This window comes from Scyliorhinus torazame, chromosome 4 (assembly GCF_047496885.1).
Source record: "Scyliorhinus torazame isolate Kashiwa2021f chromosome 4, sScyTor2.1, whole genome shotgun sequence".
NCBI lineage: Eukaryota > Metazoa > Chordata > Chondrichthyes > Carcharhiniformes > Scyliorhinidae > Scyliorhinus > Scyliorhinus torazame.
The window spans coordinates 151,208,605-151,229,062 of NC_092710.1; the positions used below are offsets into that span (position 1 = coordinate 151,208,605).

Here is a 20,458-nt window from a genome sequence, read left to right on the forward strand (position 1 = left end):
CTTTGGGGTGGTTCTTAATCTTGGACCCAATAATTCGTCAGGCTTCGATCACTGCCTTCGATTTTGGCCAATAAAGAGTGGGTGCCTTGGTGGCTGGGCGGGTCCTTAGCAGTCATTGACCTTGGCAGTTGGGCTCTCTGAGTAAAGGGAGTGATGCTGATCAGTCTGTGGCTGTACCGGTTTCTTGAGTGCAGTCCTATTGTTCTGGGAAAATTGGCTATTAAAATGCAAACGAACAGGTGTTTCGATCAAGTCTAGCTGTCTGGGTTTCAAATACACAGAAGCTCTGTATCTGTCTGAGTCCTGGGTTGGCCACAATTCCCATGGTCCTTTGCAGGTGGCCATCTCGGATGGCTACACCACTACCCCTGTCAGTAGAGCCCTGCTCAGATAAAAAAAAAAAGTCAATCCGGGAGTACACTTTATGCACGGGCGAGTAGAAGGAAAACTCCTTCACTCTCGGCCGCCCAAATCTCCATGGGTCCACACCCCCCATCTGCTCCATAAACCCCTTTAGCTCCTTTGCCATTGCTGGCACCCTGCCTGTCCTTGAGCTAGATAGGCCTAGCCCTGACTGTGTTGAAGTCCACCCCCCATAACCAGCTTATGCGAATCCAGGTCCGGGATCTTCCCCAACATCCTCCTTATGAACACCACATCATCCCAATTTGGCGCGCACATATTCACGAGTACCACCGGCAACCCCTCCAGCTTTCCACTGACCATTATGTATCGATCCCCACGTCTGCAACTATTCTTCCAGCTTCGAATGATACTTGCTTATTAATCAATATCGTGACCCCAGCCCCGAGTAGAAAACCTGCCTGACCCATCCCTTCCTTAGTTTGACCTGGTCACTTACTTTAAGGTGTGTCTCCTGCAACATTGCCATGTCTGCGTTCAGTCCCCTCAAGTGCGCGAACACTTTGAACTGGCCCATTTAGCCCTCTTACATTCCATGTGATTAGCCTGGTTGGGGGACTTCTTGTCTCCCCCCTCCCCCCACCGATCAGCCATCACCTTTCTTGGGCCAGTCTCCAGCCCGTGCCCCACGCATCCGCAGGCCCGCCCCCAGGCAGCCTCCGTCCCCAACCTCCCTATTGTCACACAGCAAAACGCCCTCCCCTGTCAGCAGAACATTTCCCCGCCCCCGAGTAACAGCACCATAGATACAGCCCCCTCCAACAAGCATACCATCTGCTCACCCCCAACTGCGCTTCCGTGAGCTAGCCCGCCCAGCTAGCTTGGTGGCCTCCGCCCATGGCACCAGACATTTTCCCACCGATTATTTCCCCCCCCCCGGGGGCTCGGACACACACATGCAAATATAAACAATCCCAACCCAATTGCCCAAAAGAAACACGCAAAGAAAATCAAAAAGAACATCTAACACTCACACCTCCATCCCCCATTAGTGCAAATGCACATTTTAACTCGAGCAGTTCGTCCGCAGACCCCAACTCAATACAAAAGGCATTACAAGTAACATCCAAAGACAAAAATGTTTCTTTTTTAAAACAATTAATTGAAGAGGAGAGAGAAAAAAGAAAAACCACATGAACACTGCAGCAAAGTTCAGTCCAATCACCTCAGTCTTATGCCAGCCCTTTCCTTCTCGTGAAGTCCATCGCTTCCTCAGGTGACTCGAAGTAGAAATGTTGCTCTTTGTGCATAACCCAAAGAAGGGCTGGGTACAGTAGTCCAAACTTTACCTTCTTCTTAAAAAGGGCCGATTTTATCTGGTTGAACCCTGCTCTTCACCTGGCCGCGTCCGTGCTCAGATCCTGATATATACGCAGGACCCTGTTCTCCCATTTGCAGCTCCGCGTTTGCTTGGCCCACCGTAGAATGCACTCCTTGTCCAGGTACGTGTGGAATCTCACCACCATTGCTCTCCGGGGGGGGGGGGGGGGGGATCACACCCATGCGGCTTCCTCACTAGCGCTCTGTGCGCCCTGTCCACCTCCAAGGGTAGGGAGAACGTCCCCTCCCCCAGTAGCTTCTCAAACATAGCCGCTATGTATGCCCCTGCGTCTGTTCCTTCGGATCCCACAGGTTCTGCCGGTGGGACCTGTTCTCTAGATCCTCCACCTTCTCCTGGAGCCTTTTCTGTTGGTCTCTCAACATTCCCACCTCCAACTCCACTGCTGCTTGGTGCTCCTCCTGCTCAGTCAATGCCTTCTCCACTTTCTGGAGCGCCCGATCTTGAGCATCCAGTCTGAGTTCCAGTCGCGCAATCGATTCCTTAATCGGGTCCAAGCATTCCTGTTTCTGCATGGCGAAGCCCTCCTGTTTAAACTGCATCAACTGCTCCATCGACTGCTGGGTCGTCAAGCCAGAACTCCGGTCCTCCGCCATGCTTTCTCCCGTTGCAGCCTTGGTCCAAGCCTTCTCCGTTCGCCTATTTCTTCCTTTGCGAGCACTCCTGGTCCGCGTCTCCATGCATGATGTAGGATTCCTCTTCACAATTGCGTCCAACATCAATTTTCCACTTCAGATCCGGCAAAAAATTGGGGGGAAAGGTCCAAAGTTCCGACCCGAGCGGGAGCCACCAAATGTGCGACCTACTCCTTCATAGCCGCCACCGGAAGTCCTTTTTCCATCTTTATTGATACTGTTTACATTCAGTTTGCATGCCACTATCTCTGACAGCAATAATTGTGCATGGAATATTTGAAGGGGTTGGTTTAAATGATAATTTTTCCTTTAATAATAATCTTTATTGTCACAAGTCGACGTACATTAACACAGCAATGACGTTACTGTGAAAATCCCCTAGTCGCCACATTCCGGCACATGTTCGGGTACACAGGTGAATTGGACATTCTGAATTCTCCCTCTAGCATCTTTCTGGACTTGTGGGAGGAAATCGGAGCACCCGGAGAAAACTCACGCAGACACAGGGAGAAGGTGCAGACTCCGCACAGACAGTGACCCAAGCCGGGAATCGAACCTGGGACCCTGACGCTGTGAGCAACATTGCTAACCACTGTGCTAACTTGTATTAGTTTTTCTCCTACTAGTTTTTCTCCTACTTTGTACCACAGCTGTGATATGGACATTGAAAAATCTGAAGACTGTGATTGTAGCTGCTACATCTCCACCACTGCCCTACATTGGAGTTTTAAAATTATTATTCATTCTTGGGATCTTGGCCTTACTGGCAAGCCCCCATTTATTGCCCTAGTTTCTTTGAGGTGATGATGCTGGGCCCTCTCCTCGAAATGCTGGAATCCTTCTTTTGCTGGTGGTCCATCAATCATGTTGGGTAGGTGAGCACCTTAAAATATGTGGACTCCTGTGGAATTCCTGCAGTGATGGGACTAGATTGGCTTCTTACACCCAAAACCGTTTTTCTTTGCACCAGGTATGACTGCAGCTGCTGGTTGTATCCTTTAATTTCCATGGACACCAGCTCTGCTAGGGCTCCTTGGCAACATACTAGCTCAATGGCTGGCTTGATATTGCAGGAAGCAACTTTCACTCTGACATTTAGCTCTTGTGTTTGTTGATGACTCATTGGGGAGATGTTAATGAGACACCAATGGGCCAAGTTAGATTCATTCTGCTTTTTGAGGCTCAGCCGTATCTGTGTAATCTTCCATTTTGTCAGATAAAATGCAGGGTAATTGTCCACATTACCAGTTGGATGTGGAATAATCTTCCATGTTGTCAGGTAGAAACTTTGGGTGGGGGTTGCAGTTGAGAGGAGTGGTGATGAAGGAAGTTAAACACTGAATGTCCTTGTGAGAACGGTGGACAGAAAGAGGAGATGGGGTTGCTGGGTTGATTCTGTTGAGCTGAGGAACAACAAATGACACAGTGATTATGAGAGGGTAGAGCTAAAAGGAACTCCCCAGAAGAAGTGCAAGTGTGGGTTGGGGTACAAAAGGTGTTCTATTTTGTTATTTTCATAGTCAGATGATTGCAAATTCAAAAGGAGAAAAGGGTGCTGATTGGTTGCCAAGTTAACTCTGATTGGCCAAGGTGTTGCCATGGAACATCTTGGCATGGAAAATGCATTGGGGAACAATTGGCTGCCAAAGTTCCCTTCTATTTCAGAGAGGCTCCAGGCTTGAACATCGTCTTTTTGCTTGCAGAGAACGGGACCCTATGTAGCAAGTGTAAATAAGCCATGTTAAGAGGTCTGATTATCTTACATTGGTTGTGAGTGCATTCCAAATTGTTCAACAACTGTTGCCCAATCACAAAGTCACACCTAATAGTAGATATTTTGTTTTAGGTTTTGCAAGTGTGTACTGGTTGAGTGCAGTGTACTCTGCTTATTACAAGCAACCAAAGTAACATGTTGTTTAATTGACCCATCCATGATTGGGATGTACGGCCTACATACCTGGCATCACATCAGCACTGAAATTCATACATATGTTGTTCAATTGTGTGGTAGGCAAAACTCTAAATGTGTAAACAGTGTAAACACCAAATGTGATTAATTCATCATTAGTTAAGTGGGGAAACACTGGCCTGTGGTAATATCACTGTGCTCGTAATCCAGAGGCCCAGGCTAATGCCCTGGATATGGGTTCAGCAATGACAATTGGAATTTAAAATCAATCAGTAAATCTGGAATTGAGAGCTAGTCTCAGTGATGGTGACCATGACAACTTTTATTGATTGTTCACAAATGTCCTTGAGGGAAAGAAATCTGCCATCCTTACCTGGTGTGTCCTACATACAAATGCAGGTCAACAGTTGACTCTTAATTGCCCTCTGCAATAGCCTAGCAAGTAACTGAGTTCAAGGTCAATTAGTGATGGGCAACAAAGCTGGCCTATGGCAGCATTGTGGAGCAGTAGTTAGCACTGCAGACTCACGGCACTGAGGTCCCAGGTCCGATCCCAGCTCTCTGTCTGTGTGGAGTTTGCACATTCTCCCCGTGTTTGCATGGGTTTCACCCCCACAACCCAAAGATGTGCAGGGTAGGTGGATTGGCCACGCTAAATTGCCCCTTAATTGGAAAAAATTAATTGGGTACCCTAAATTTATTTTTAAAAAATCAAAGCTGGCCTTGCCAGTGATGCCCGCATCCCGTAAGATAATATTTTTTTAAAATCCAAGGGACATACAGCTCATAAATTAAAGTGTGCTGAAAAATGATTCGCACATCTGATCTAGAGATTGAAGGGCCAATTTTGTAGCACATGGCTCATGATACAGAGTCTCACTGGTGATGAACATGGTGTGCAGAATCGGAGCTGCAATCTTCATCAGTGCAGTCTCTTCTAGTGAAGCTCTGTTCGAAATGGAACTTTGCAAAATTAACCTGTTTTCCATTTTGCAGTATGGTATTGAAATTGTAATAAGTGCTACACGCTAACGAGTATTTTTCTGCTTTGCTACTTTATCACTAAATTAGTGACTGCTTCCTCTTACAGATTTTCATCTCAGTCAACTGTCTCAGCACCGACTTCTCATCTCAGAAGGGAGTCAAAGGACTACCATTGAACATCCAGATTGATACATACAGTTACAATACCCGCAGCAACAAACCCATCCACAGGGCCTATTGTCAAATTAAAGTCTTCTGTGACAAGGTATGCTGGTGGATTAAGGAGCCTAATTCTGTCCTTCATTATCTATTTTTGTCAAAAATAGATCACAAACTCAGACAATGTGGCACCAAGTACTAAATTGCTGTAACCTTTATGCTAGAGGCATAAATTTGCAAGTACAGCACGTCGGCCTTCTGAGCCTGTGCTGATCATGATGCCCTAGCTTAAAAAAAGACCTTCTGCCCTTACTCAGTCCGTATCGCTCTTTCCTCCCTAATCATGTACCCATCCAGATGCCTCTTAAACGTTGCTGATGTGCCTGCTCCCACCACATTCTCTGGCAGCGCGTTCCAGGCAACCTCTAATGTAAAAGGAGTAAGGGGATGATTACATTGCTTATGAGGCAGCAACATTACTTCCTCCACCATTTTATACTTTGTGATTGGAAGTATTTGCTGTGATGTTCAGCCAACAATTTAGTCCCTAGCCCTTCTTGCACCTGGGATTGCATGGGGCAATGAAGGGGCACTTTCTCTTCCATAGTTTTTAATGGAACATCTAGCCTCATCACCTTGCTAAATTGCACCTTTATGGTGGCTGAATCAGCATGACCTGTCCAACTGTGACTACATTATACTTTTATACAATGCTTCATTGGCTGTACTGCAATTTGGGATGACCTGAGATTGTCAGAAGTATGATACAAATGCAAGTTTTTTTCTTTACATTAAAACAATTTCTGCACAAAATATGTTTTGCAGGGGGCAGCACGGTGGCGCAGTGGTTAGCACTGCTGCCTTATGGCACCGAGGTCCCAGGTTCGATCCCGGCCCTGGGTCACTGTCCATGTGGAGTTTGCACATTCTCCCCGTGTTTGCGTGGGTTTCACCCCCACAACCTAAAGATGTGCAGGTTAGGTGGATTGGCCACACTAAAATTGCTCCTTAATTGGAAAAAATGAATTGGGTACTCTAAATTTATAAAAAAATAAAAAAATAAGTTTTGCAGATTGCAAAATATCATGGAAGTTAAGCAACAGTATGGGCATTTACGCCTGCAAACTTATAGAAAATTACAACTTTGCTGTGTACATTGCCCATAGTGTTGTGTAACAGAGAAAATGGCACCTCTTCTCTCTGTAGACGATGTGTGATGATCAAAGTAGAATTTGCCATATTTGCACCCCTATACAATTGAAAACTGAATGATAAATGCAACTAAATGTGAATAGAATAGCAGTGCCACTTTCTAAATACCACCCTTCTTTGGGTAGCAGTCTCATAAAAGGCAAATTTAGCATTATTTAAAAGGTAATGCAATTAATTTTGACTTGTGATTGTGTAAAACAGTGATACCTGCCTGGTCACCTGTTATACCACTTGTCAATGGAAAATTGAGAGAAGGGTAAAATGTGTACTTTATCCAATGGCCAAAAGTTAAAATGACCTCCAAACTAGTGAGCACATTATTCACCAACTAGTGTCTCTCCCTTGTTCTTAAGACATGGGTTACATTCTTCTCCCCATGGTTTGTTTTGCACAGATTCAATAGGGGAGAGGTAGATTTCTCCGTGGATATTATTTACGGTATAAACAATGGGTATATTGCCTTTTATTTGCTTGCTATCTTAACAAACTGGTACCATACTGAGGGTTCTTTCCAGTGAGCACCCAATCAGAACTTTATTACAAATAATTCAGATAGAGGAAGGAAGGCAGCTCCTTGGGGCTAAGTCGCTGGTGTTGCTGAACTCTTGTATGAAGGGGTATGTGCTACTATAAAACTATGTACAAGGAGTTATATTGGTGGCCATGTTACTAAGATGATTTGCTTACAATTTTTTTTATTTGAACACAATGTAAAGTATCTTGGATACTGTACTGAAATTTTGTTTTGCTGCCTGACATTGATTTTACAGGGCGCAGAACGAAAGATACGTGATGAGGAGCGTAAACAGTCTCGGAAAAAGTCCAAACCCAATGATAGCAGTTCCCATCTAAACACCTGTGAGTATTGAGTATATAAAAGTTACAAAACCAGGTGAATGCCTGTGGATATGTAAAGAGTAAAATAAAATGTCCCATGTTGGATTATGCGGAGATATTTGAGGTTACAGATTAATCTATGGGTTTATATAATTTTATATTTTTCTAAGTGACATTAATCAGTTTTTCAAATAAGAACAATTTGTAAATTTTGCAAATACCTTTTTTCAAATTGACCTGTAGATTAGCTGTATTTTTCAATGAAAGCGAGGGTAACATTTTCAAAATTTGATCCCTGCCAAAATTGTGGGATCTGTAGTGGGTCACAGTTTCCATGGTCTTTGCCAAGGCTCTTTAACTGAAACAAGGCACAAGCATACTTTCCCCAGGTTCTCCGCCAATCAAAGAGGACAGACATGATTACATGCCAAATTTGTCAAAAGGAAAGATTTCTAATTGAAGGGACCGGAGAATGGGTTACCAGGGCGAGAGGAAACCTGGGATGGCTGCAACCCCCTCTTTCCATCCACCCACCACTTCCACTGGATCTCTCACCCTGTACTGGAGACACTGCTGTGAGATCTGGGGGGATGCAATTAGATGATCTTCTACAATGGTTCCTGGAAGAGGTCAGCCTCTGCAACCAAGCAGACATGTTGAAATGGTCATGGAGGTTGGCAGCAGAAATGGGATACCTCCAGCCAGGAGATAGTGCATCAAGAGGATCCAGGATCTGAGGGCAGGAAAAGTGAGTAGCAATGAGGTTCAAGTGCTAAGCCCCACACACTGTCTTGCTCAACATTCTCCAACACAGCACACCTCAAAACAGCAAACTTCCAGTTGCACTCATTCCTCTATCACCAGACACTTTACATCTGAACAGCCAGCACTTGTACTTACCGCCCATCCTATTATTCATGCACCCTGGCCTCACCGATGCACAGCACAAATGTTGCACTTCCCTCCAATCCACATAAGCCATTACAATCACAACCCTGCTGTCCTGCTGTGATAAGCATCTTCACAGCTAGAGGCAATGCGTGTATATTTGTCTACTGGGAAATAGATCTTGCTTCAAGAGTCTGTGAAATCCTGACTTTTGTGCTCTTGCATGCGCTCTCTTCCACGTATGGTCTCTCAGTGGTGGTGCTGCTCTTTCAGCAGAGTTTCAATTTAGAGCTGCCTAGGCTGCTCCCATGCTGTGGTGAAGACTGGCAGCAGGAAACACAGCTGAAGGCGGGTGAAGTGCGGGACAGGTGAAGTTACCTCTAAGTAGTTGGCAGTCACCAGTCAAGCACAAAGCACTCTGAGAATGAGAGCTGTGAACAGCAGCCTCTCATCCGGTCATGGCTAGAGCTCTTAGTTTCACTAAAGAAACTCTTCCCTCTGTGCAGTCACCTTGGAGACCTGAGCAAGTTGCTCAGGGAACTTAAAACTTAATTACCTATGGAAATATTTTAATGACTGACCCACAAATTACACAGCAGTTCCCCGCTTACCTTCAATCCCAGCTGGGCGAAGCCTGGAAGTGAAGAGGATAATGTCAGGATCCCGGGGGATTTAAATTCCTGCACAGACCTTGTGTCAGAATGTCCCTGATACTTTTGGTTTCTCTGTCATGTGGAATAATTGGTGATATTGTATATTTCACATGTGGAAATATAAATAGTGGTGTAGCCAAGGTTCCAGTGAGTAGCTGAAGGTTTCAGATGTGTGACGGTCCAAGCATAAAGATATTGCTCTATTAATTGTAAAGAAGTGCTGTTACAGACACCATCTCACACCAACCAACTTCTGAATAATGATCAGTTACGATCGCTGAATAGAAGGCAGCTAACATTTAATCAGTTGGTTGGCTTTTTTTCAAAAAAATAAAAAACCTCAACCTTGTCACTTAGTTCAAATCCCAACCCATGCGATTCACCACTGTCCATTGAACAATCGCTTAGTTCAAATCCCAACCCATGCGATTCACCACTGTCCATTGCACAATCGCTTAGTTCAAATCCCAACCCATGCGATTCACCACTGTACATTGCACAATCGCTTAGTTCAAATCCCAACCCATGCGATTCACCACTGTCCATTGCACAATCGCTCAGTTCTAATCCCAACCCATGCGATTCACCACTGTCCATTGCACAATCGCTTCGTTCAAACCCCAACCCATGCGATTCACCACTGTCCATTGCACAATCGCTTAGTTCAAATCCCAACCCATGCGATTCACCACTGTCCATTGCACAATCGCTTAGTTCAAATCCCAACCCATGCGATTCACCACTGTCCATTGCACAATCGCTTAGTTCAAATCCCAACCCATGCGATTCACCACTGTCCATTGCACAATCGCTTAGTTCAAATCCCAACCCATGCGATTCACCACTGTCCATTGCACAATCGCTTAGTTCAAATCCCAACCCATGCGATTCACCACTGTCCATTGCACAATCGCTTAGTTCAAATCCCAACCCATGCGATTCACCACTGTCCATTGCACAATCGCTTAGTTCAAATCCCAACCCATGCGATTCACCACTGTCCATTGCACAATCGTTTAGTTCAAATCCCAACCCATGCGATTCACCGCTGTCCATTGCACAATCGCTTAGTTCAAATCCCAACCCATGCGATTCACCGCTGTCCATTGCACAATCGCTTAGTTCAAATCCCAACCCATGTGATTCACCGCTGTCCATTGCACAATCGCTTAGTTCAAATCCCAACCCATGCGATTCACCGCTGTCCATTGCACAATCGCTTAGTTCAAATCCCAACCCATGCGATTCACCGCTGTCCATTGCACAATCGCTTAGTTCAAATCCCAACCCATGCGATTCACCACTGTCCATTGCACAATCCTTTTTTTCTTCTAATTTTGTGATTGTTTTTTTTTTAAATTTCAGTCCAGGACCAAAAGATGCAGCGGATCCCCAACTTCAAGCAGACAGAGGCCACTATCTTCAAATCCATCCCTGACCTCGTCACTCAGCCAGTTCTTTTCATCCCTGATGTGCAGCAACGCGCTATGCATGTATGTCTCCCTTTTAGTTTGATATAATCTTGTTTGCAGTAGGTTTTTATGGATATTTTGTACCATAGCTGACCACTGTTGGCACCACAGTAACACAATGCAATACCTGACAACATTGCTGCAGTCTTTTCTGGATAGGCTTCTGACACTTCCCTCTTCAGTTGTGGCATAAGCAATGTTTTTCTGAAGAGTTGGACATAAGTGGCCATGACATTATATATTTTGCATTTTAAAATTGTGTTATGGGCCAGGGTTTAGAGAACCCCAAAGTGTATCATGGAGTTCACCTGACCCACAACTTTTAATAGATTGTGGTATGGGGAGCACACGGCCCACTCTACAGGTTTGGTACAGCAGAAATGGGAAAGTATTTTTTTTAAACAAAACAATGATTATTCTATGAACTCAGTTAACCTTTTTAAAACATACAGTGAACATCTTAGCAACCATTAATTCAAATACAACCCCAAAGACTACAACACTGAGTAAACCTTTAAGCTTTCCTTTTTAACATCCATACGACTTAAAAACAAAACCTTTATCACAAGCGCATTAGGTTAAAGTCACTAGTGAAAACATTTGTAATTCTGAATTCACCAAATGATCAAGAGATAGTTTTCTGATGGCAGAGAGAACAGCAGTACACCTGCTCTGTCTGGCTTCAGCTCCAACACTGAAAACAAAACTAAAACACACTCTGCAGCCTGCTCAAAAAAACGAAAGCAAAAAGCTGACGGTCAGCCCAGCCCAGCTCCATCCACTCTCTGACATCACTGCAGAAGTAAACACCCATTTCTTAAAGGTACTCTCACTACAGATATTTATATACACACCCATTTATAAACACCCATTTCCTAAAGGTACTCTCACATGACAATTGTTCACAATTAATACTTAATTGATGTTGTTGGATTTGTGATTTTACTAGATATTGTACTCTCTTATTTTCAAACACACAATTTAAAAAATCTGCCTCCTCCAGAGCTACAGAAATTATGTATACTTTAGAAGGGGTTTTCCTGTCCCGCCCACCATGGGAATCATTACGGGTAAAATGGAAAATTGGTGGACCAGTAATAGGTCAGTTGACTTCGGGTGGGAATTTCCAGTCCTGTGGCGGTGGGACTGTGAAATCATGCCATCAATTACAGGAGTTTATAAGCAGATGAGGTTTGCTTCTCAATGAACCTAAGTTCATCTACATCAATCTCGCCTACATGCTATCCCTCAGCAATATCATCTGAAAACAGAGCATCAGTTTTCAACTGTACACTGATGATGCCCAACTCACCACCATCTTTCACGACCCCTCCTCCACCTCCAAATTATCGCATGGCTTATCAGGCATCCAGTACTGGATAAGTAGAAATTCCCTCCACCTAATATTAGGAAGATTGAAGTCCAATGGCACACTGCCTCCTGCCAGTTATCTTTGATCCCCACCACAAAATCCATTCTTTAGCTATTGATTCCATCCATTCCATTGATCAAGGTTAATCAGGTTGTTTGCAGCCTTGGTGTAACATGTGACCCCGAGATGAGCTTCAAACACACACCGCAACCTCAATTTTAGAATCCCGTCTTTGCTTTCTAATCGCTCCGTGCCTTAGTCCCCCCTATCTCTATTATTTCCTTCAGCCCTCTTCGATCTCTTTGCTCCTCTCGTTGCAGCCTCCTGGGCACTCCGTTTTACTTTCTCCACCATTGGGGGCTGCCTAGCCTAAGCTCTCAAATTCCATCCCTAAACCTCTCTGCCTCTCTTTCTTCTATTATACTCCTTAAAACCTATTCTTTTACAAAGCTTTTGACCATCTGCCCTAATATCTCTTTATGTGCGTTTATGTGGATTGCCTTGAGACATTTTATTACATTAAAGGTGTCATATAAATGCAAGCTCTTGTTGTTGCAAGTTCATCAAGACTTTTGGTTAGTTAATTCTGAACTAGTGGATTGGTTGGTTGAAGCAGGGATATTGAAGTTGTTATCCTGTCCCTTTTCACAGGCATTCTCTGTTGGGTCCGAAGAGTCAGAAGGCGAAGGGTGAGTTTGTTGTTCAATTTATTAATATTTCTGAAAGTTACCAACGAAGTATTACAGCAGAGCTCTAGGACTGGAAGCTCCTCCTAAACTTTTTTATTTAGTGAAAAAAGAAAATAACTAAGAAACAGAAAACAAAATTAATTGTTTGACTTTTTCACCTGTATGACAGAGTCAGCAGTTGGGGGAAGGCAGTAGTAAATTGTAGCAGAACAGAAACGGTACATGACTATAATCCTCATTGATTCAAATATCTCCACTGCAGTCTCTTAAGTTTCCATCTTTCTGCCTTATCTTGAGTACTTTACGATACTGTTATTTTAAATCCAAGATTTGCATTTAATAATAACAATCTTTATTATTGTCACAAGTAGGCTTGCATTAACACTGCAATGAAGTTACTGTGAAAATCCATTTAAGAAAGTACCATTTGAAAAAATAAAACCGATAGCATGTTCCTCATTAATGTTTCCCACCTTTGAGGACACACCTTTATTTAGTGGACACACATTCACTCTGCAGTATCTACTCTTATCTCATCATATAATGGACTAGATATATCTGCTGATAATGGAACACTATTTGCTCCAGTTACTTGGGTGTTAACATTAAAATCTGGGAAACTGATCGTATTGAATGCATTTTTAGGTCCTCAATTTAGAAGCAAAGCTGGACGTAGGATACAAGATGAGTCAGAGCATCAAAGAGATATACATTTTGAAATAAAGTCTCCGGTTGGTCCAGGCCAACTTGTACTCTTGACATTTGATAGTACCCTTCAGAGCTATTGCCATATTTTACTGTTTACTGTACCAAGTAATATCAGCCCCAATCCTTTAAGTGCCCTTTATGACCGTGCATGTACATATCCTTTTTGTAATCAATTTTCAGCCATTCTTATTTCACTTGTTTCAACAACCTTTTTGTGCATTGCAAGCAATTAAAATTGCAAATTTGATGCCCCATTTCCAATCTTCAGAAAATTGAACTCCTAATGAGTAGCAATTTACTACTGGACTTCTGAACAGTGCACGCAATTAATTTTTCAGATCCGGGCTGAAAAGGCTGTCATTCCTGCCTGATGAAGAGTTTGGTTCACATAATAAGATCCTCAGGGTAGAAGAGCCAAATAAAGGTAAGTGTTTCTGGTAGACTGGAGATATGGAGCAGCGCTGAGAGACTAGCTCTATTATTCCATCAAAAATATTATTGGGATGTGGGAGAAGTCAGAATTATACCAATTTTGTGGAGTCCATGTGAACAAAGATAGTTTTTGGGAAGATGAGAATGGCTTCCTTTTAAAAAAAATTTTTTTAAATATATTTTATTCCAAAGACATTCAAAGGTATAAAAACATAAATAAATCAAACAATATTCCCCACATTTCACAGTTTGTGCAAGTTTTCCCCCTTTGTCATGCCCTTCCCTGCAACAAACAATTCCTCAAACATAGTCATGAACAGTCCCCACTGTGTCTCAAAGCTCTCCGCTGATCCCCTCAATTCGAACTTGGATGAGAATGGCTTCCACCAGTAAATAGTGTGATCTATTTTGGTTTGGGATGTAATTTGTTTTATTTCATTCTTCTTAAAGAAAACATTATATAAGCTTGACATGATACTTTGCAATAACAATGGGTTGGATTTTCTGATCGGTGATCGGACGGAGAATCACCGTTTACACCGGAATCGGGGGCGGTGCCGTTTTAGCGATGCTGCGCCCCCTCAAAAAATGCGTATGCATGCCGTCACCTCTGAGGCCCTCCCCTGATGCTCCGCCCACAATGGGTCGAGTCCCCGACAGCGTGGGACATGTGTGCTCACACCTTTCTGGGTCTTCGAGTGGCGGTTGCGGACTGGGTCCAGCGCTGCCACAGTCAGGGGGAGCCGTTCCACTGGCAGGGGGGGCTTCGGCGGGGGCTTGGAGGACTGGTGGGGTGTGGTGGCGAGGCTGGTTACAGGGGGGACAGATTTTGGCAGGCCGGGTCCGCGCGCGGCCGGCATCACATTGCACGTCTCGGCCGCCGCCGTGCGCATGCGTGGCCACGGACCCGGCCATTCTCCGGCCGTATCCGCACGTAAAGCCGGGGGCTTTACACTGCGCAGCTGTTAGCCTACCACCGGATGGAGGATCAGTGCGGGAGCGGTGCCGACTTTCTGGTCATAAGACCCGATGGATTTTGCGGGCATAGCTGCAGGATCGGAGAATCCAGCCCAATGTCTCGTGGTCCCCTGGTGCTTCCGATTTTAAATCCTTATCCTCATGTTGAAATCCCTTCATAGCTTTACCCCTGCTTCTAGCTGTAACCACCTCCTGTCTGACACCCACTTCCTAAACCATCCATACTTCTGATGTTAACCTGTGATGAAATCCCCATCTCTCCATGCCACAATCAGCAACTGTGTGCTCCACGTTTTGTTCTGGTGTTTGCATTATACACGGGGAGGAACACCCTTTTTTGCCATTTGTAGGCGGGCATAGTCTAGACATGCTTTTAATTTCGGACGCAAGAAAATGACTCCTCCATGTTGCTATGAGAGCCTTGCTGAGATTCCTGGCATTGTAGCCCAGATGGGGCACGAGTGTTTCCTCACTGACATTCTAACCATTATTACAAGGCGTGTAGCACCAATTCTTTCTTCTTTTTTTCCAGAAACTTTCTATTCATGATTAAGGAATTATTTGAAAATGCCACAAATAGGTGGATGGAATGAAATGTAAAGATTTGTGAAGTGAAAAAGCACCAGTTGAGATCTATTAGATGAGGAAATTCAATTGGTTGAATTAAGCTGCACTTAAGTTTCTTACAGTGAAGGACATAAATCATTTGATTGAAGTAGATTACATGCACAATGACTGTCACATTGTTATACTGCAAGATTAGCTTAGTGACGGGGAGCATATCCAGATGCAATGTGGTGACAGGGAGCATATCGAGATCCAATGTGATGAAAGGGAAAAAGATTTAAGTAAGGGGCAAAAGTGATAACACCAAATGAAGGGTCTCTTTAGGAATACATGTGGTTATGTGTCCAAAGATGTGCAGGTTAGGTGGATTGCCCATGCTAAATTGTTCCTTGGTGTTCAAAACGTTAAGTAGGGTTTCTGAGGTCACTGTCCATGTGGTGTTTACACATTCTCCCCATGTCTGTGTGGGTCTCGCCCCCACAACCCAAAAAGATGTGCAGGGTAGGTGGATTGGCAATGCTAAATTGCCCCTTAATTGGAAAAGTATAATTGGGTACTCTATTTTTCTAAAAGGTAGGGTTACTGGGTTACAAGGCTAGAGTGGGGGTGTGGGCCGAGATAAAATGTTCTTTCAGTGCAGATTCAATGGGCGGAATGGCCTTCTGCGCTGTAGTGATTCTATGATATTCAGTCAGGAATTCTTACTGTCTTAATTACTTGTATTTGACCTAGTGAGTAGATGATTGTTGCTTGTTCTTGGATTCCTACATAAAGAAAACAGATAATTTTGTGAATACCATTTATAATGGTTATTGTCTGATGAAAGGAACAGTAGAATCCATGATATGAAACTTCAATCAGACCTGAGTATGAACAATTCCTTTTAATATCCCTTCATTCTTCTCTTCCTTTTGAAAAATCTCAACAGCTTTTCCTTACTTTTAGGTTTTATTTGCTTGCATTAATTTCAAATAGCCCAATCTCCTTTGTATTTTAATTTAATTCTTATAATTTTCTTTGTCTTTTTGAGCCCCTTCTTTGCATCCTAGAAGCTTAAATAGCCTTGTCATATGCGTGGTCAGGACAATGCAGTTAACACCAACTATGCCTAAGCAAGAAGTTGTACTGTGCTAGTGCTTAGGTTATATGTGTTTGTACACCGAAGCCTGTCTGCATTTGAACCAATTTAACAAAGGAAGTTTGAATCCTTGGGGAAATATGCACTCCTGATTTCCTTATGCTATTAAACTGAAATATCTTGACACTGACAGCAACTTAGTTCTTGATGGCCAGACAGTTGCTTCATGGGACTCGGTGCTGGAGGTCTGATAAGGTAAACTGGTGAATTTCCTGGACCAGATCCATTTGCAGGCTCCTGGAGGTATTCACACTTATGCTTGAGAGCTTGCTGTTTGAGGTGTGTGGTGTTGGTGGATGGGCGATGGAGGGGTGTTTGGGTAGGGGTGATGGGAATGAAATGCTTTCTGCTGCAGGAGGCAAATGCTTACAAAAGCTCAAATGATACAAGCAGCCTTGAAGATTATTTTTAGATATCCCCCAGGCTGACAAAATGACAACATCTACAATTCCACTGTGAACAGACCAACCGGTGGTGTCGATATTGATTAATTTCAATCTGGATGAGGTGGATTCAAAATTGGCTTAGTTGCATGAGACAGAGGATAATGACAGACAGTTGCTTTAGTGACTGGAAGCCATTGTCCAGTGGCGTACCACAGGGATCTGTGGTAGAGCCCCTATTATTTGTCATTTAAATAAACTTAGATTGGGGCCCATATCTAAGGAAGGATGTGCTGGCCTTGGAAAAGGTCCAGAGGAGGTTCACAAGAATGAAATGAAGATCGCTTATTGTCACAAGTAGGCTTCAAATGAAGTTACTGTGAAAAGCCCCTAGTCGCCACATTCCGGCGCCTGATCCCTGGAATGAAGAATTTGTCATATGGGGAACGTTTGAGGACTCTGGGTCTGTACTCGTTGGAGTTTTGAAGGATGAGAGGGGATCTTATTGAAACGTACAAGATACTGCGAGGCCTGGATAGAGTGGACGTGGAGAGGATGTTTCCACTTGTAGGAAAAACTAGAACCAGCGGACACCATCTCAGACAAAAGGGACGATCCTTTAAAACAGAGATGAGGAGGAATTTCTTCAGCCAGAGGGTGGAGAATCTGTGGAACTCTGCCACAGAAGGCTGTGGAGGTCAAATCACTGAGTGTCTTTAAGACAGAGATAGATAGGTTCTTGATTAATAAGGGGATCAGTGATTATGGAGAGAAAGCAGGAGAACGGGGATGAGAAAATATAGCCATGATTGAATGGGGGAGCAGACTCGATGGGCCAAGTGGCCTAATTCTGCTCCTATGTCTTATGGTCTAAACTACACAGGTGACTCTTTGGGGGGGGGGGGTAGATTCAGTACGTTTGAGGATGGGACAAAGATTGGCCGGGTGGTTAACAATGAGGTTGAGTGTCTTGGATTACAGGAAGATATTGTGGCTGATGGAGGATAAATGTGAACGGTGCCAGGGAGACCCGGCCAACCACAACACCCATGATCTGGGCCTGACCCAGACTTGTAGGGCTTTGGACAGCCTTCTTTGAAGTAATGTCCAAGGTTGTGGGGGTGCCCGAGATTGGCAGTCTTTGGGGCATCGGACCAGCCAGAACTTCATATGGGGAAGGGAGCCGATGCCTTTGCATTTGCTTCCCTAATCACCCGCCGGAGAATCCTGCTCGGCTGGCAGTCAGCAGCACTACCCACAGCTGCAAACTGGCTGGCAGAAGATCCATCTGGAGAAAATCAAATACACCATCCGGGAGTCAGACAAAGGCTTCCACAAAGCGTGGGGTCCATTCATCAGCCTGTTTCAGGACCTGCTTGAAGCCAACAACAGATAGAAAGGGGGGGGGGGGGTGGCCGTCGCACAGCAACCACCTGGGCCACAGAAAGCAGACAGGAATGAGGGGTGGAGGAGGGACCCAAGGAAACGCCAAAGGGGAACCCAGGGAGAGACCGACACAGGAACCAGAAGGCCTCTCACAAAGCCATAAGGTATAACAAACGCCAGAACAAATAATCTGCAATGAAGGGAAGGACCTAGGATAGGACTCGGAGACAGCAGTGAAGAGGAAGGGGGGAAGGGGTTGCCAAAAAGGAACAGCGTGTAAATTATAACCGTTTCCTCCATTTCTTGTACAGTATAAAAATGCAAACTTTAATAAAATTATTTTATTAAAAAAAGATATAGTGGCAGAAAAAGTGCATAGAGTAGCAGACGCAGCCAGCTCACAGAGTGGGAAAAGTGGGAGCAGCTTCAGTGCGGGAAACAGTGCAAAGAGAGGTGGGCCCGGCCAGTTTGAAGAGCTGTATGGGCGAGGAGCTCACCATAAACCGAGTGGGGGAAACAAAAGAGTAACGTCATAGGAAAGTGGAATGTTCATTGGCTGGTAAAAAACTGTTAATTTGCATTTCCTATTCTCATTTACTTTGAGTTAGAGTTGAAAAGTAGAACTATTTTACAGGTTAGAAAGACTAAAAACCAAATTTAAAAACTAATTAAATAAAATAGTGATGCAGGGGTAGGCGATGTGCTGTATCAGCATGCTGTGGTAGCTGGTGAACCCTAACCCTAACCCATTGTGGTCCCTAGTGATCACATCTGTCGCAAGTGTTAGTTGCTTGAGGAACTTTGGCTCAGAGTTGATGAGCTGGTGTCTGAGCTTCAGATGCTGCAATACATCAGGGAGGGGGAGAGTTACCTGGATGCTGTATTTCAGGAGGCAGTGACACCCCTTAGATTAAGTATCTTGAATTTGGCCAGTGGTTAGGGATAGGAGGGTGTGGCTATGGGTGAGGTAGGTAGAGTGATCCAGGAGGTAGAGTTGCAGGAGGCTCAGACCTTGTTCTTGTCCAACAGGTTTGAGATTCTTACTCCCTGTGTGGATGAGAGTGGAGACTGGGGAGGATAAGTAAACTGACCATAGCACCATGGTACGGGGAGCCATTCAAGTAGGACGAGAGAAAAAAAATGTAGTTGTAATTGAGGATAGTATAGTTAGGGTCATAGACACTATTCTCTGTGACCAGGATCAAGAGTGTCGAAGGTTGTGTTGCCTACCTGGTGTTCGGGTTCAGGATATCTCATCTGGGCTGCAAAAGAACTTGGAGTGTGAGGGTAAAGATCCCGTTGTCGTGGACTACATCAGTACCAGTGACATATGTTGAACAAGGATAGATGTTCTGCTGAAAGAGTATGAGCAGCTAGCGGCTAAATTAAAAAGCAGAACCAAAAAGGTAATAATCTCCAGATTACTACCTGTGCCAAGCTAATTGGCACAGGGTCATTAAGATTAAAGAGTTAAATGCGTGGCTCAAAGATTGATGTGGGAGAAATGGGTTTGAATTCATAGGACGTTGGCAGCAGTACTGGGGAAGGAGGAAGCTGTTCCAATGGGACGGTCTTCACCTGAATCAAGCTGGGACCAGAGTCCTGGCGAATTGCATAACTAGGTGAGGGTAAGGTGGTGGTGGTGGGTGGGGGGTGGGGGGGGGGGGGGGGGGGGGGGTCCAGTTGTATGGAAAATCAAAGTTAAAGGAGATGGTGGGAGTACAGGTTAATGTTGAGGACTTTGAACTAGTTAAAGGGGACGAGGGCTCAGGAGAGATTAGTAAAGTTTCCAGAACACGTAATAGAACTGCGTATAGAAAGCGGGATAACAAGAGAAGGGGGCAGTCAACGCAGGGTTGAGGGTGTTGTACCTAAATGTGCGCATATAAGATAAATGAGCTTGTTGCACTCTTTGAAATTGGCAGGTACAATGTTGTGGGCATCACAGAGACATGGCTGCAAGTGAATCAGGGCTGTCTATGAGATGTTTTTTTTGGAGCAGCTTGTGGTAAGGCCTGCTAGTGAGCAGGCAATTCTGGATTTGGTGATGTGTTATGAGATAGACTTGAGAAGGGAACTTAAGGTGAAGGAACCCTTAGGGAGCAGTGACCACAATATGATAGAATTCACCCTGCAGTTGAGCGAAAGAAGCTGCAATCAGATATGATAGTTTTACAATTAAGTAAAGGTAACTACAAAGACATGAGGGCGTAGCTGCCCAGAGTTGATTGGAAGGGGAGCCTAGCAGGGAGACAGTGGAACAGCAATGGCGTAGAGGGTTTGGGGATTATTCG

At 44.4% G+C, this 20,458-nt stretch overlaps 1 protein-coding gene across 3 annotated transcripts in view; it reads left to right on the forward strand.

Annotated features, from left to right (window-relative positions):
- grhl1 (grainyhead-like transcription factor 1) overlaps positions 1-20,458 on the forward strand; it is a 145,114-nt gene that overhangs the window by 100,661 nt on the left and 23,995 nt on the right. For all 3 annotated transcript variants that reach the window (XM_072498766.1, XM_072498764.1, XM_072498765.1), the window contains exons 10-14: positions 5,397-5,555; positions 7,432-7,519; positions 10,405-10,532; positions 12,535-12,572; positions 13,619-13,704. In XM_072498766.1, the coding sequence (XP_072354867.1) occupies positions 5,397-5,555; positions 7,432-7,519; positions 10,405-10,532; positions 12,535-12,572; positions 13,619-13,704 (499 nt within the window). The remainder of the gene's footprint in view (positions 1-5,396; positions 5,556-7,431; positions 7,520-10,404; positions 10,533-12,534; positions 12,573-13,618; positions 13,705-20,458) is intronic.